At 38.1% G+C, this 18,339-nt stretch overlaps 1 protein-coding gene across 3 annotated transcripts; it reads left to right on the top strand.

Moving 5' to 3' along the window:
• Window positions 1-15,890: 15,890 nt before the first annotated feature.
• On the top strand, window positions 15,891-18,114 carry LOC131033928 (aminotransferase-like protein FGM3). Of its 3 annotated transcripts, none has more exons than XM_059214113.1 (2): window positions 15,891-16,039; window positions 16,287-18,114. In XM_059214113.1, exon 2 carries the CDS (start codon window positions 16,322-16,324, stop codon window positions 17,717-17,719), a length of 1,398 nt encoding a protein of 465 aa, XP_059070096.1. In that variant the 5' UTR covers window positions 15,891-16,039; window positions 16,287-16,321; the 3' UTR covers window positions 17,720-18,114. The 3 variants fall into 3 exon arrangements, with proteins under 3 accessions (XP_059070096.1, XP_057821259.2, XP_057821331.2); XM_057965276.2 differs by having other exon boundaries at window positions 16,039-16,144; XM_057965348.2 differs by lacking the exon at window positions 15,891-16,039 and adding an exon at window positions 16,057-16,122.
• Window positions 18,115-18,339: the final 225 nt, after the last annotated feature.

Genomic DNA, 18,339 nt, shown 5'->3' on the forward strand with positions numbered 1-18,339 from the left:
TTGATCCTTTTGTGCAAGAAGATGACATTATCCCTACATTTCCTAGTGATGGCCTTTCCTTTTCCAACAAAATTCCCACTAGAGATGATGAATTAATGGTAAATGCTTACCCTTCTCCTAAAGTTGGTCTTACCCATAAGCATCCCTTAGAGAAAGAAGATGAAATAATAAGCAATTTCCTTAATTCTCTCTCCCCTAAAGATCATATTGAACATATTTTGAGGAAAGAGGATGAGTTTAACACATCTATTGATGCTCTCCCTCCTAAGGATGAGGAATTAATAAACAATGTTATCTCCTCTCCCGAAATTGACAATACTTCAAACATTCCTTTCAACAACCTCACTATTTGGGATGAACCATTAGAAGAAGGTATAGATTATTCTCTACCCCTAGCCAAAGGGGATGAAATCAAGATTGGAAACTCCCTTGATAGTTTCTCCCCTTCCTTGAATCTCAATTATTCTCCCTCTAAAAATAAAGCATCTCCCTCTCCTCAACTTGGTTCTACTCATAAGGAAACCCTAGTTCAAAGCAAAATGGTTAACATCTCTTTCAAAGATCTCCCTCTCAAAAATGAGACTTTAGAGAGTAATGTTGATCCTTCTCCTAGAGAGTTTATTCCCCATGTAGATCCTTTGATGATAGAGGATGATATGACCTTTCCTAGTATTACTCTTCCTACTAGAACATCAATGCCTACCCCTTGTCTCTCTCCTAAAATTGATTTAATCTGTGATAAGATTTTAGTGCAAGAGAAGACTATCAATAATTCTTCCAACACTTTTGTTCATTCCTCTAGACCATCCTCAATCAATTTGATACATGTGAATGAAACACCTAACAAACCTCTCTTCACTGTCCAAGGTGCTTGTCCTTCTCAAAATTCTCAACCTTTAAATAAGCCTATCTTAGTGGTTCAAGGTGGTTATGCTAATGATTCTTTTTGCACTCCTAAGAAACCTATTATTACTGTGAAAGGAGGTTATTCCTCTAAGAGCCCTTATGTGTATGCTAAGCAATTGACTAGAGAGAGTTATCATGCGGTTGCCCATACTTATAATACTAGAAACAATAGGCAACCTAATCCTCCTCTAGTTATCCCAACTTCACTTCCTCCTTCCCAACCTATTCTTCCTCAAGCTCCACGTATTTCACAAGTTCTTGGTAAGGAATATGATCTCATAGAACAACTTAAAGCTACCCCTGCTAAGATATCCCTTTGGGATTTGATCCAAACTTCTTCCGCTCATCATGGAATGTTACAAGATGCCTTGAAAGATTTGAATGTTCCTCCACCTAATACATCTAGTAATATAGTGTCTTTGGTTAACTCTATGATGAATCCTAATTGTGAGTTGCCTACTAGTGAAATTCAACATCAATATGATCCCTTGATGATTGTGGTTATCATAAATGACACTGCTATAAGATGAACACTGGTAGATAATGGCTCTGGCCTTAATGTGTGTAGCATTAATCTATTGCATAAGATGAATGTGGATACATCCCTTATTGAGCCTGACTCTCATCCCATTCGAGGCTTTGATAATGTGGCTAAGTCTTCATTAGGTATTATCACCTTACCCATCACAGTGGGACCTGTTACTTTGCCTACTCCTATCCATGTTATGTCGGGAAATCTAACATACAACTTGTTATTAGGGAGACCTTGGATTCACGGTATGCAATCTGTCCCCTCTACATTGCATAGACAAGTTAAATTCATTTATAACAATAAGACATATACCTTGATAGGTGATACTTATTTTCAAGCTTGTTTGCAAACATCTACTTCCAAAGGGAGTTCTTCTAAATCTTCCTCTTCTAGTGATAACTCTTTACCTATGGACAAATCATCATCCTCTGATAATCAAAATTCTTTGGATGAAGATTCTTCTCAACTTGAATCTACACATGAAGAGGCTTTTGATCCTGAGAAGGTTCTCATAGAAGATGATTGGGGATCTCTTGATTTCACTCCCACCTTTGTAGGTGAGTATAGGGTTCCTCCTAGAGAGTTTAAAGTTAAAAAGAAGGAAGAAACTAAAAATCAATCAATCTTACCTGAACCTATGAGCAATAATTTTGTGGCCGCTTCTCAAACTTCTTCTCCTCACACCTCTAATTATGAAGAGTTTGATTCTTTGTCTTATGAAAAACCACCTTCTCTTCCTGAAATGGCTGATCGTTATGGTCGTGGTTTTCGCATTTTTGCTAAGCATGGGTATCATGGAAATGGTTGTGGTGCTCATGAACAAGGGATAAAAGTTCCTTTAGAGACTAATTTTCACAGTTATGCCTTTGGACTCGGCTATAATCCCTGTAAACGTACCAAAGCATCTAAAAGACCATCTCTCAATGTAAATGCTATATTTAGTAGTGATGATGATCTCACTTCAACTAAATCATCTTCTACTTCTATCAACTCTCATTCCCCTCGTAAGGAAATCTTGGCAATAAACAAATCTCTTTATTAATTCCCTCAAATTTCTAAATCCACTTATGAATCTTTATCTCCTATTCATCATAAAGTCCTTTCCTCTAGGGATAAGGCTCTAATGAATTACACTCATCCCTCTTCTAAGATTTCATGTGACTTTTCTTCTTCAATTTTCATCATTTTATACATGTTTTTGATCTCACTTATAGTTGAGCATTTAACATGTCATATTCAAATACCTAATTTAGTCTATCATGTCTTTAAATAACATTAATGGCTATTATGTTGCTCATCATTATGTGACATTGGTAGCTCATTTACTGGGGGCTCATTGTCATTCATGATGGTACAATTTCAAGTGCAATCATATTTTTTGAAGCAACATAATAGCCTAATTTTCTTGTTCCTATGGGGACAAGAATGATTTCATACATCTCTTCTTTTGCTTATGTCCAGATCTCTCCATAGAAGATTGTGTAAGTCCTTCTCATTGTCCTTATCCTTGGGAGGCAATGATCTTTCCTTATTTTTATCTAAGGATCCACTTTTTCCTATTTCGTGGATGGTGTGTACTTTATTACTTGATGTTATTCCTTGTATGCATTTGTTGTTGTTTGTTCAAGGATTGTCTCTTACAAGAGGTGTAAGTCCTTGACTACAACCTCTTTTGCACTTGGTAAAATACATCCATAACGAATTCACTCTCCTAATTGGGTTAAAAAGAGCGTCATCCTTCATTAAGAATCACTTTCACCTCGCAAAAGAAGGAAGTATTGCATTCTTATTCTCTTCTTTGTCTTATTCTAGAAGGTGTTATATTTGTCTAAAACAATTCCTCTCGGGGATAGGTGTCTTTTGTACAAAGATCTCTTCTCCTCTAAGGATCTCCTTTACACATACTACAAGATATCCCTTTTCAACTATCTTATCCTTGCTTAAAGAGTGCAAAACTCTCTTGCTTGGATCTATGACATTGTTGCATTTTTGGGGGTATCTTCTTTTGTGATGAAGGTAGGTATCCTTGTTCTACTTTGCTTATGACATAAACATTACACTTTTTGAGCAATGGGTCATTCTCAGAACCAGAGCACAGACTCTTAGAGCGAGATGTCTCCATTTTTCTTTTATGCAAGGTGATTATTCTCGGAACCAGAGCACAGACTCTTAGAGCGAGATGTCACGCTTTTGTACTATACATATACAGGTTGTAGCATACTCGGGCATAGACTCCTATGAGATGCTTCTAACCTCACTTACACACACATGCACGAGGTTGAGTGGAACTAGCGGCATAAGGCTAGACTTTCTCACTCTCCTCCCTTACATGGATCACCTAGACAGACTCTAGGGGCTAGTTTTCCATGTCCTTTTTCCCATGGATCACCTAGACAAGATCTAGGGGCGAGAAGTCCATGTTTACATCCTTCATCTTGTGTTAGAGAACTCTCAAATCCTCACACTCTTTGTTGTGTTGGAATTGAGATTTAGTCCTCTTTCTTACCAAATGATTCTCCATTAGTTTTTGATCTCATATCAAATCTTCTTGTGAGCATTTGTCATCAATTTTCTTTAACAATTCGGAGTGGTAAACATGATACCCTGTTTCAACTCACTAAAATTAGCAAGCCGAAACAGGGGGGGCATATAGCTACCCTCGAATTTTCATCACCTTCCTTAGTAAGCATTAGGTGATTTTGTGATCTAACGTGTGTTTTGTAGGGTGCGGTTCCTAACTGTGTACTGCAGATACTGCTGGGGGCTTCGTCCGACAACTTATGGATATATCCTTTTTCAAATAATGTTTACTTTTCTGTACTTTAGCTTGCATATGCATGTAGTGTTCATATGACCGCTAAAGTGGGGGCTAAATGTAGCGTCGTAAATTGTACGCACTTGCTAGGGTGGTACAATTTCACACCTAGTTTAGCACCCGCCTTGGCGCATTTTGCATTTTGCATTGCATTTCCCCTTAGCGCTTAATTAATTAAATTAATTAGGTCTAAGGTCCTATTTCATCATCTCCCACATAATAAAGTTGGGCCCTTTCATTAAAGTGTGCCCCTTTCATTTTATTCTTCCAATACATCATTTAATCAAAAACCCTAATTAGGTCCTATTTTGAACTTGGGGGCTTGATTTCGGGGGTCAAAACATCTCGAAATCACCTGTAACTTCGGGATTCTCTCTAAAATCATCATATCCGACGGCCCTGAAAATTTGGTGAAAAGTTGTCGGGACCATGGCACCCGGCGTGCACATGGTCCCGGACATTTTTCCCGAAATTTTAGGAGCGCGATCCAATCATAAAATAAAGCTTAACCCCAAGAAATTGGCGGGATATTCAATCTCTAGGTCAGCCAAAAGTCGAAATTAAGACCTAGGGTTTCATATATAAGAGCTCTCTTTCTTCATTTGAAAGGATCCGAATTTTGGCTTTGAAGGACCTTCTATGCAGCAAAAGAGCAGATCTTTGAGGACTTCAACAACATTCAACATCCTTCTATCAAGCATTTATCAATTTCATTCATCCATTTAGGGCTTGGAAGACATTGAAGAACAATAGGAGATTACCGACTGAAGATTGGCTTGTACTCCTCCCTTAAGGGTTGGGTATGATTTCATGTTGTTTTCATGTCTTTGCATAAGCTTCAATATATCCTTTATTCATTCTTTAGATCACTTTGCATCTTGATTTAGAGCATTTACATTATCATTTACAAGCAATTAGGGTTTACTTTCTAGGTTGCTCTAGTTTGCTTTCTTGCATTTAAGGACCTTGCACACACACTAGGTCTGCACACACAATACATTTTACATTACAACTTGGCTATTCGTGGAGGTGGAAATCACCGAAGCGGGGGTTTGACTAAGGCAAAACCCTATATAGCCGCCCAAACATCTTTTCAGATATAAGTGCAGGTTTCGGGACTCGGACGACGCCGCAGGTTGCAGATCCGGGAATAGCAGGTCGAGACAGCACTCCGCACCAAATTTCAGAGCAAAAGACCAGGACAGGGGCGTGGGGCGACCTGGTCCTACCAGGACAGGGGCGCTGGGCGCCCTGGTCCTTGGGACAGGGGTGCTGGGCGCCCTGGTCCTCCTGATAGACAGCATTTTCAGCATTTTTGACAGCTTTCCAAGTTGCAAAACAGCAGTTTCCGGAGCAGTTTCAGGTGTAGAATCAGGACAGTGGCGCCCACGCCCCCGTCCCGAACATTTTCAGTCAGATTTTAACTCCGGGTACGCATTTGCATTCTTGTCTTGTCCTTGTGTTTATAGCTTTCCAATGTTTAAGTTCAATTCTGCAATCTTGTTATTAGTTCATACTTGCACTTTGGGGTTAGGGATTGAACTTGCATCATTTCATCTTTCAATTGCAACAAAGGAATAGAAATCCTAATAGGTAGCCCGTGGCTCTCTCTTCCACAAGAAGAAGTAGCCAATTGTGTGATACCTCTAGGCTCTTTCATATTCCACAAGTGTGTGGTTGAAAGTGAGATTAGGGCATGTTTGCTTAGTGTCACTTTTTCTCTCACACAGCTCTCAAAGCCAGCTCTCTCAAGGTGTCTCTCATCGGGGCACCTGTTGCATCTCTTTGCAAACTCACTGCGAGCTCCTTTGCTTGACCCTGACACTCTATCTCAGTATCACGCTCTGTGGTCAGCTGAGTAATCTGATGTTGATGCACCAACAACTGCGTCTGCAACTGTTGCACTGACAACTATAGAGATCTAATCTTCGCATCCTCCAGATGCATCGGAATTCGCATCTATAGGGGTACCCCTTGTCCCTCTACCTGCTCTCGGTGCTGGTGAAGGTAGCACATCTAACCTCCTCCTCTGGGCCGGTCATCTGACGTCATCATACCCTCCCACTGCCGCTATCACCTCCCCAACCCTCTCCTCGCCCCCAGCTTTGATAGCCAAACCTCCTCTCCCTCTATCCATCGTAACCCACCGCACTGCTCTCTCCACCCGTATCCCTCTATCGCCACCATCTCCACCCCTATCTCCTCTCCTCCCTTGATCCAACCTCCCCCTATCCCCTCGCTGACCTCAGCCTCCTCCTCCACCATCTATGCCATCATCTCCTCCTCCATCACCACCTCCTTCATCTATCTCCTCACCTGCCTCTCCCCATCTCCCTAGCCTCTCAGGCTGATCATCCTCAACATCATCGAAAGCGGGAATCATCTCCACTGGATCTGATATCCTAGCCACTGCACATGCTGCAAACTCGTCAGTCATCCCTGCATCCACTATCTCAGGGGCATAATCCCAAATCTGGCCGGCTAAACGAAAGAACTCCTCCACGACTGTCAGGCTATCAATTGTAGGTCCCCAATCTAGAATGTCCTATCTCCATTGAGCATATAGGCATGCTCCCTGTGGAATCCCTTATTGTCGACCATATTGCCGCAACACCCGGCTATGAAGAAACCTCTCAATAACAAAGGGCGTCCGCCCTATCATATACCTGGACATGTAAACATAAGGCATCTCCATCCCGTCCTCTGCCCATACCTCACAACTTGTATATGGTCGCCAGATGACCGTATCAATATCATCCAACACTCTTCTCCAGTTCTCTAGCTTGCCCAGCTTACGCTGGACAACTATCCTTCGGTATCTGTATGCGTACGCACACCCAATAGGCCTATCTCTGTCCGCCAGTGGCCTCACTGCGGGAATATGCTCCCATGCCCATACCTGTAGCAGTGTCACTCTGGCTGATAAACTGCTATAGCCCAGGTATACTACCTGATGCAAATCCCTGTATAAGTGGGCCAGCATAGCCGACCCCCATGCAAAGCGACGCCCCTGCATCACCATGTCCTCCAGAACTAACCCCCACCCCACTGCCAGTCCCTTTGACCTATGGTCGAGACATAGGAAACCACCTATAAAACTTGCCAACACTGATGGTAGGGGAGCATAATCCAAATCTAGGAACTACTGCCAGGGGATCTCATATCCGCAAATTATGTCATCCTGCAGAATCCGGTGCAGTGCCTCTGTACCACCCTCCTCAGTCTGCTCATAGGGTAATAGCGCCCCTACCACAGGAATCTGTAGAATCCGGTAGCAATCCTCAAGCGTGACTTTGATCTCACCTGTTGCCAAATGAAAGGTGTTCGTATCATTGTGCCACCTCTCAACTAATGTCGTCAATAAATGCTAGTTCACGATAAACCGAGGCATCTCTAACAATGAGGACAAACCACACCTCTCAATAATATCTCTGTCCTGTGTCGATCATGGTATCAATGACCATGGTCTCAGAAATCGCTCTCGTGACTGAACCACTCCAATGCACTCCTGTCAGACAAAAAAACAAGTCCAATATCAGTTTCCTCATCAAAACATAGATATCAAAATCAAATTCTTATCAAAACTTGAAACTTTGAACATCTAATCAAGTTCCACATCATATCAATCCATTTTCATATCAACTCATATCAGCTTGTAACACAACTCAAGTTTCACAAACATATCAACTTGTAACACAAATCAAGTTTCACATTCATTGCAACTTGTAAAACAACTCAAGTTTCGCATCCATATCAACTTGTAACACAACTCAAGTTCCACAATCATTGCAGCTTGTAAAACAACTCAAGTTCAACACATATATCAACTTGAAACAATTCCTATAAAATCAAGTTCATATCCACCATCCCTATCAAAAACCACATCATATCAAATCAGCATCAAATCAATATTAACTTGAAACATTGCAAATCAAATCAAGTTATATCGAAACTCCTATTGGACAAACTTATCAAAACAAAGACAGCAGGCATGCAGACTGACAGTTTGCACCTATCTCGGTAGAACTGGCATCTAAACTATAAATTTTCTTCATCCAAAAAACACCCTTTACCAAAAACATTTCCCCACGTGCTAAACTACTTACTATGCGCTACCCTATCCTCTCAAAGTGCTACCCAATCCATCCTATGCGCTAGCTAGCACCTACGCACTATCCTATCCTATTTCTGCACCACCTAACTTACCCCAAGCGCTAAAACTACCCTATGCGCTATCCTACTTGGCTCTTGCGCTATAACCCTTCCCCGCTACGCTAGGGTATAACTACGCACTACTTAAGCCTACCAATGCGACACCCTGGGAACCCTATGCGCTAGGGTATACCTACGCGCTACCCATTTTTCCCTCTATGCTACCCTGTCATCCCAGTGCGCTAAACTTATCCTAAGTGCTACCCTAAAATTTTCGGACGCCACCTATTTTATTAAAACCTACGCGCTACAAAACCTATTGTATGCACTGCGCTTTGACCCTGACGTGCTAAACCGGAAAATCCGCGTGATAAAATTAAAAACATGATAAAAAATGACAAAATAAAAAATCCAAAAGGGGTCAAAAAGGTTGACTTACTGGTGGTCCATACGTGACAGGCCTCTGATACCTCTGAACGCACTCAAATCGATAAGAAGCATAAGGAACCGACATGTTGACTTCTCTCCAAAAATCACTTTCTCCAAGGTCAACAAGCACAAATGAGACAAAAGAGATCACTTTTTCCCTTTATATGGGGTAAAAATTAGGGTTACATGGAGGGATGTGAAAATTGCTCGCGATGTCTCCTACCACCCTACCAAATGGCAATATCAAGAGATGAATCAAATTATCGGATTCAACATAGAAAATTTTTTACAATGCAATGAAATTTATCAAATTTATCTAAATCAAATCAAATTTTCAAAATTTTTGATTAATCTCCCAATGGGGCATTATCAACATCGTTTATCAAACCTGGGGCATGACATGAAAATCTCAAAACGACATAAAAATTGATCATAACTAAATCATGACAACACATCATTTTCTTTGAATCAACATGTGCACACACGTCACTTCAAAGAGGGGCAAAATGTAGACGTATAAAAATGACCGTATTCCTAAATGAATATTTAATGTTCATTTTATTCCCATTCCTCTATTTAGTTAAAATTAATTTAACTAAATCACCCACATTCGGCTATTCAATTAAATAAATTCAATTTATTTAGTTAAATTCACTAAATCCCTTTGCATCATTTAATTAAATAAATCATTTTATTTAATTAAATCTCTTCTTCTTACTTTTAATTAAATTTACATTTAATTAATAGTTTATCCCAAATTGAATAAATCTAATTTATTCAATTTCCCAAATTGCAACCAAATTAAAATAAAGCAATTTATTTTAATTAAATCTATTTTTCCTCACCCACTTGCATTTTCCTACATCTCCCACTTGCATCCTAAACCCTATTCCTAATTTCTTCTAGAATCCATCTAATCCTAATCAATTAGCCCAAACCCATTCATTATCCCCTTTCCCTAAATTTGAGGTCACTTCTCAAATTTGGAGTAAAGTCTTCAAAAGGCATTGAAGCCTTTATCCATTTAACAAGCTAACTTGTTGAATACCCGTAAATTTGGAAGGATTCTTACAAATTTATCCCTAAAGTTTTCAAACCATTAATGGTTAACTAACCCTCAGTGGTATGGTTAGAGACTTTTTGACTAACTTAACCTCCATCTAACCCAAGGGTCTCATCAAGCATTCATTACTTTGACCATGGTTATCCCTTTAACCTTTGCACAAGAGTTTACCCCTTGGATAAAAGCTTTATCCATTGGATAAACCTAACCTAACCTAACCTTAACCCTTACCTCCTAAGGTAACCATAAGGTCTTCTCAAGCATTTAATGCTTCTTTCATCTCCTCTCAACCAGTCTTATGTTGACAATTGTCACCATTTCATTGGTGAAAATTGTAAACATGGATTGATAACTTTCAATCCTAACCCTTGATTAACCCCTTCAATCTTGACCATCCATTGCCCTATTTTCACTATAAATAGAGCTCTCATTCCTCCATTTTAAGGATCCATGCAAGCTTTTAGTGTCTCATTTATGCTCAAATTTATCAATACATCTAGCTTCTCTTTGTAATAGGAATTAATCTAATACGCATTTTAGACTATTTCCTTTATCATTAGTTTAAATCATTAACTAGTATATCATGTTAGGATAGTATTGCTACTAATCTTGTCATCTTATAATCTAGTTTATTGCATTTGTAGGATCATGTATGGATAGGATGCATTTCATAATTTAAATCAATCATAAGCATCCCTCGTTCTTGCATTCGTCATCCCTAAGCCACTTTGCTCAGTGATCTGAGAGCAAAGGCATTGGCTTGAGGGACCTTGTGAGATAGAGAACCATGGAACCAACCTTGGGAAGTTGAGTCATTCTTCATGACTCCATAACTTACACCAATAAGTCTCGTGGGTGTGTGAACAAGCCTCTTTGGGACCACATTTTCACTTTTTAAGTTTCATTGACCTGCTTTTCCCGCACACAATAGAAAAAATGGAGCAATGGATGGTTGAGATTGAGTAATCTCAACAAGGGTCAGGATTGATGGGTTTATGATCCATGTGAGGGCTTTCAATCCAATCCCAGGATGACAAATGTCAACATGAGATGGCTTGAGAGGAGATGGAAGAAGTATTAAATGCTTGAGATGACTTGAGGGTTAACTTGGGAGGTAAGGTTAATGTTGAGTTGAATGAATGAAGCCATTATCCAATAAATAATGCCTTTATCCAATGGATAAATTCTTGTGCAAGAGTTAGTGGGAATAACCATGGTCAAAGCAATGAATGCTTGAGGAGACACATGGGTTACATGGAGGTTGAGTTAGAGGTTAAACCTCTAACCATGTGGGCAAGTGGAATTAACCATAAATGGTTATGTAAGAGCCATTAATGGTCATGTAAGAACCATTAGTGGTTTGGAGGACTTTAGGGGTTCGCTTGTTGAACACATAAAGCATTAAATGCTTTTCAAAGACTTTGAGGCTTTGAGAAGTGACTTCAAGTTGCTTAGGAATGTGACAATATTTAAGAAATGGGATTAGGCAAATTAAAAATGATTAGAAGAACTTAGAAGGTGGTTAGAAGAGTCTAGAAGGGGATTTAGGATTGCAAGTGGGTTTGGTGGGTGAGGAAAAATAGGATTTTATTTAAAATAAAATTAATTTATTTCAATTGTGGTTGCAACTTGCATTTGTAGGAGAATGCAAGTGGGGGGGCAAGGTGTAGTTTAGGGATTTAAATAAATGTTTTAATTATTTATTTAAAAGAGGAAATGGGGTTAAATTAAATAAACATGATTTATTCATTTAATTGATTTTGAGCATGGCTTAATGAATTAATTTAAATAAATTGAATAATTAATTTAATTAATAGGAGAAGGGGTTGAGGATGAATTAATTAAATATTAATTTAATTAACTAATTTTTGATGGTTAGATAATCAAATAAATAGTAAATATTCATTTAATTAAGTGGATGAATTTATGTGACTATAGTTGTCATATTAAGTTTGACATGCATTTGCTACCCTTGAGCAACTTCGTTACATTGACAAATTTTGCCACCCTAAACATTGCCTACAAGGCAAATTCAAAACACTCATGATCTAGTTGTTGGGGAGGGAGGTTTCTAAGATTAATTAATCAACTTGTAAGTCAAAGGCTTGGTTGGCACACAAATCAACATCATTATTTCTTTCTCTGAGGATGTGAGACACTTTGAAACCATGGAAAGAGTTGAGATGATTTTTGATCCACTGAATATCTCTATCAATATTCTAGTTTTGAGCTTCACCCCTGATTATGGCCTACATTATGATTTGGGAGTCTCCTTCCAAATGGAGTTTTTCCACACCTATCCTTTTCACCACTTGAACTGCCAAAAAAGCCGCTTTTGCCTCGACTTTATTATTAGTGCCTTGGGCCAGTCGTTGTTTACATCTAGCAATGACAACTCCATTACAATTCTTGACTATATAGCCTGCATTATAAGGTTCTAGATTTATGCGAGATGCCCCATCAAAGTTGATTTTTATCCAACTCGGTTCTAGAGGGTTCCAATGAGAAAGCCTCACTAGTGGAACGAAAATATTAACCCTTTGAGACCCATTAATGGGTGAGAAAATCCATTTCTTAATCACTCTTTTATTAAAGCTTAGTTATTGAGTTCAAAAAATTGATTATGAGAGGTTGCTTGTAATGTGTCATAATTGTCACATGATAGGACAAGTTATTTTGTTATGTGTAATCTGTAGGTTCCATTCACCCCTAGTTTAGGGATGGGTAATAGAGATTGTCCTATTGTGGACAAGAATGGCTTCTCTTTGAAAGAGAAATGTGATGGCTTTATTGAGGCTATGCTCTGTATCCCTCCTTTCATCTCCTTGCCTCCTAGTAAGGAAACTAATTTATCCTCCTTGTTGTATTCAGATGAGCTTTCTAACCCCATCCATATGGGGTTTGTTTCTAAAAAGCATTTTGAAACTAAATTAAAACAAATCTCTTCAAGTGGTTTTGTTCTTTGCTAGCTTCTGGCCTCCTTCTTTAGGTTTCCCTATAGTAATATTATTTTATTGGTTATTTTGTTGTTAGTTGATCTTGTCTCTGTCCCCGTGAATCTTTTTTTTTTTGTATCTTGGATTTCTTTTATTTTTGTGGATCCATCATTGTTCTAATCTAATTGTTCAAGGGTCTGAGCTCTTGAAAATCTATGTGTTAGCTTAATTAAACCTGTTGTCACACTTCTATTCTCAGTTTCATTTGTTACCCCTTCTTCACCTCCATTCATTTCTCCTTATCCACAATCCCATACATCTATCATTACAATGCTTGCATAAAATTATATCTCACATATTCCTATCATTGATTGGTGTAGAACTCCATATGTCAATCCTTGATCCCCAAATCTTGCATCACTTGTTTTGGGTCATTCCTACAATAAGTGAGAGTAATCCCATATGATGTAGATCTAATCCATAATTTTTTAATCATTATAATCTTCGCGAGCCATTAGAAGTTGACTTGGTACATGCTTGGGTGATAATTCATTATGTCTTGGTATTTATAGACATTAGTTTAAAAATTAGTTTGCATCCAATCATCATTTAAAATCTTGGAGCATTCAAAGAACTTCTATAGGAACAATTTGATTTTGATTATTAAAAGGAATATTACTTTGAATTAGAATAAAAATCGGTTTTTTTGGGCACAATAGCAAGTTTTAAATGTCACTTTATTTCATTTCTAGGCAAAATTGGGTTTTGGAGAGAGATGTGCAAGTTACAAATTACTTGTAAAGGGGAAATAAAATCCCTACAACAAGTTTTAATGATTTAACACATGTAATAGGGGATTAAAATCCCTATTACAAGCAAAATACATTAAAATAGGGGTTTTAGAAAAGAATTACAAGTTAACTTGTAACTTATTCAAAAAATCCCTATTATAACTTTAAAAGCCAAAAAAACATTAAGGGGGAAATAAAAAGCAAGTTACAAGTTCTTTTTTAATAAAGTGCACTTGTAATTAGCCAAAAATTTCCCTACAAAGACCAAAACAAAGGAAATCATTAAAACTTGCAATTCAAGGAAAATTTCCCACCTGCAGTGAGGAAGAAAAAATCTGAAATTGAAGGAAAGACATAGCAAACGAACCCAGAATGCGATGAAATTCGAAACGTGGTTCGAGGATGGACTGAGGATTAAGCCAGTCCAAGGATTAGGCAAAATTCTGCCTCGAGAAGCATGCCATAGAGTAACATTTTCATTTTTTGACAAAAATTTCATGTAATAGTCCTTCATTTTTGAAAACAAAAATGAGGACAACAAGACTCTATTTAACAACACACCCATAAAATGAAATGATAATAATGAAGGGGTTTCGAACAATTATGAACAATAATCAATTTTTTTTGCATTCACTGTAATGATTTCGGCATTATAAACCGAGACACCATTTAACATCGCACCTATAAAAAGAAATGATAAATAATGAAGGGGTTTCAAACAATTATGAACAATAATCAATTTTTTTCGCATTCACTGTAATGATTTCGGCATTATAAACAGAGAGATGCCATTTAACAGCGCACCCATAAAAAGAAATGATAAATAATGAAGGGGTCTCGAACAATTATGAACAATAATCAATTTTTTTCACATTCACTGTAATGATTTCGACATTATAAACAGAGAGACACCATTTAACAACGCACCCATAAAATGAAATGATAAATAATGAAGTGGTTTCGAAGAAAATGAAGAGATAATCAATTGTTTTGTCATTCTCTTTGAGGATTTCAACATTATAAACAGAGAAACACCATTTAACAGTGCAACCAAAAAATGAAATAAAAAATAATGAAGGGGTTTCGAAGTAAACAATGAGATATTCAATTGTTTTGCCATTTTGTGTCAAGATTTCGACATTATTAAATAGTAACAGAGCATTGAAATGAAACCCTAAACCGCATACGAAGAAATCATCAATAGAAAAAGCATAATGCAGCTGCAAAAGAGCAAAACCATCATTGGACATCCAATATGCAAGGAGGAAGAGTGCGATCGTTACTTAGGAGCAAGCCGACGACATGGTTGCAGAGGAGGCCAACGACATGGTTGCGGAGGATGTTGATGACATGGTTGCAGAGGAGGCCAATGACATGGTTGAGGAGGATGCTGATGACATGGTTGCAGAGGAGGCCGACGATGGAGAAACGACTGAAGAAAAAGATGTCATTTCCCTAAGTTTTTAGGGCAAAAAAAGATAGCGACTGAAGAAAATGCCACAAAAAATCTTCATTTCCCTAAGTTTTTAGGGTAAAAAAGATAGCGGGAGTTCGTGCCACGTGGGGCCATCATACCTACGCGGGAAGTGGGTTCTGGGTGGTTAACATGTTTTTTGACCACCCATTTTAAACATTTTTATATTCATCATATTTTTAATTATATGCATAACATAAATTTTTTAGGTTTATTATTTTTTATAAAAAGGTGAAAAACATATTACTTTTTAGGTATTTTATAAATGGATATTGGTCTTTTGGTGTGCGGGTATTGGCGCAAAAGAGGTCAAGTATCAGGCGACACTTTGAAATGACCACTTTTTGACCTTTCGACGCATAACGACCTGTAGAGATTGGATCGTTACTACCCAGAAGCCAGATCAATAGGTTTAAGCAGTTAAGTCGCATACAAAGACAACAAAAAAAAAGTTCAAAATTCGATATACCATTTAGGATCTGTGGGTGCGCGAAGTTAGCTATGAGGGCTACTGATGCTCTTCCCCTAACAACACTATGAGAATCTTGAATCTTGCAAGCAACAATTTGGAAATTTGTTTGTAGAGGACATATTATATAACTTTTATTTTGTTTGTTGAGGAAATTTATTTGAAAATTTGTTTGTAGAGGACAAATGATTCACCACTATTTAATTCTTGTTTATTATTATTAAAATAGTTTGATTTGCCGTATTAGTTTCAAAATTAGATTCCTTTTTAACTCTTACACTTGGCATTGGATTCCACCTGATTAAAAGAATCTTTATTCATTTTATTCACATCATTATTTATGTATATGGTAATTTTGTACGCATCTGTTCCCTCTTGGAGTCTTCGTCGAGTACTGCCCTGATAAGAATGTGTGTGGGAGAAACGCCACCATAATCAAAAACAGTTTATGAGACTGATAACCCATTTAAGAGTAATACTCCTCTCTCCATCTCAATACTTTTAGGAATTTAACTTGGTTGTAGAAATATGGTTGTATATTTATCATCTGCACCTGTATGCTCAATATTCCGTTCTGGTTCATGGCATCTCCCAATCTTATTTTCTTTTTGCTTCTGCAATTGTTTGGTTTGATTGCCTCAATTTATTTAATTCTGAATTGGCTATGACAGTGAAATTGTATAGCTATATAGTTAATTATTTATGCTTTTGTGTTACAGGTTTTCCGAGGCTTCAACCAGCTTTCTCAATAAACATGAATAAGGCACACACAGTCTCAGACAACACCCAAATGGATGCAGTCTACAACAGGCTCAGGAAGCACTTCTACTACTTTGATGCAGAGAAAAACCCATATCTTCCAATTTTCATGGAAAATGCAGGGGGTAGCCAGTGTCCTGAAATGGTGATAGATTCCATGTCTGATTACATGAGATCTAAGTATGTTCAACTAGGGGCTGGATATGAACTTTCCATGAGAGCAAAAGAGGTGGTAGATTCTACTCATAATTTCATGAAGACCTTTATGAACGCTGATGAAGTTGGAGAGGTTGCATTTGGACCTTCATCTTCTCAGCTTTTGGAAAACTTGAGTAACTGTTACTTGAATTTTGTCGAGGAAGGAGATGAAGTGATTGTTCATGGGGCCAATCATGAAGCAAATGCTGGCCCGTGGATTAAACTCGCAGAGGAGAAAGGGCTAACGCTCAAGTTTTGGATGGTGAGTGAAGATTTCAGCTCAAACTTGGAATCTCTTGGTAAGCTATTATCCACTAGGACAAGAATCCTAGCAGTTGCACATGTTTCCAACATTTTAGGAGAAATACTGGATTTGGAAAAATTAGTGGAATTTGTTAGGGAGAAAGTAGGATCCAAGAAAACCAAAGTGGTTGTGGATGGTGTGGCCTTTGCCCCGCATAGAGCAATTGATGTAGCAAGGTGGGGTGTTGATTGGTATGTTTTTAGCACGTATAAGGTTTGTGGGCCTCACATGGCTGTTCTCTTTGGAACCAATGCCGCCTTCAGTGAAATCAATGATGAAATGCCCAATTTCTTTTTCGTTCCCAGTCATAAATTCAGCAGTAAATTTGAACTAGGATGCCTTAACCATGAGGGTTGTGCAGGGATTCTCGCCCTCAAACAGTATCTACAATATCTGGCGCAGGAAGAAGAGTCCTTAAATTTGGATGCTTCTGAACAGGTTGACTCGATTGAAAATGTTCAAAAGCGTCTTTCTGCTATGAAAGTTGAGGATTCTTCTATCTTTGATAGAGAGTTAGTCGAAGCTGCTTTCCGCACAGTTAAATTGTTGGAGAAACCCACGCAAAGTGCATTGATTAGCTATCTTAGATCAAGATCAGATGTTCGAATCGTAGGGCCTCTTACTGCAGATGGAGAACGCAGGGTTCCCACCATCTCTTTTGTCCACAGGAGTAAGAAATCGTCTGACATTGCTCAAGCTCTTTACAAAATGGGTTTTGCAATTAGAAATGGGAATATGTATTCGTACAGGCTTATCTCAGCTCTATGCTCATCTGGCCTTCTATTCGACAACAATGTGAGCGAGGGTGTAGTAAGAATTTCAATGATGCATTACAATACTCCTTCTGAGGTTTCTTATCTCATCTCTTGTTTGAATGACATTCTTTTATGAGGACCTCTCTGATGTTACATCAGTTAATTATTTCGAAGGCATCTCGGATGAATTGTCTTACCCTCAATTGCAATACTTTGTACCTTCTGCTTTCAAAAGAAATTGAATTTCTCCCCTCAACTATCTTGAGGTTAGATGATTCAAGCTCAATAAAGAGTAATGCTCAAAAGAAACAACTTTAGGACTCAATTGTATTTGTTGATAAACATCAATTTCTAGGCTAAATTTGTACTTGTAATCATGATAGTAATCCTTACGCGTGTTTTTTGTCTACTCATTTCAGTTAGTTGTGCTTTATCAGTAGCTTGACAGGAGAGTCTTTAACTTTGTACCCTCCTTGGGCTGTTTGTAGAACTTTTAAACCAAAATATATGAAAAAGAGAGTTTGATGATCATCACAGATACATCATACTGTATGGTGCAGGACTATCATTTACTTCTAGTTGTGTATATTATTCATCTATTGTCTGCTGGTAGATTGCTAGTCGTCTTCCTGCAAGACTTCTTTTCTGTATTTTAAAATTCAATATAACATTTTTTTAAGGGGGCAAACTCTCGAACGTGTTTCTAGTTGCAATGAAAATAAGCACGGTTATGTTATTGCTGTAGGAGATGAACAA

This window comes from Cryptomeria japonica, chromosome 11, assembly GCF_030272615.1.
Source record: "Cryptomeria japonica chromosome 11, Sugi_1.0, whole genome shotgun sequence".
Lineage (NCBI taxonomy): Eukaryota > Viridiplantae > Streptophyta > Pinopsida > Cupressales > Cupressaceae > Cryptomeria > Cryptomeria japonica.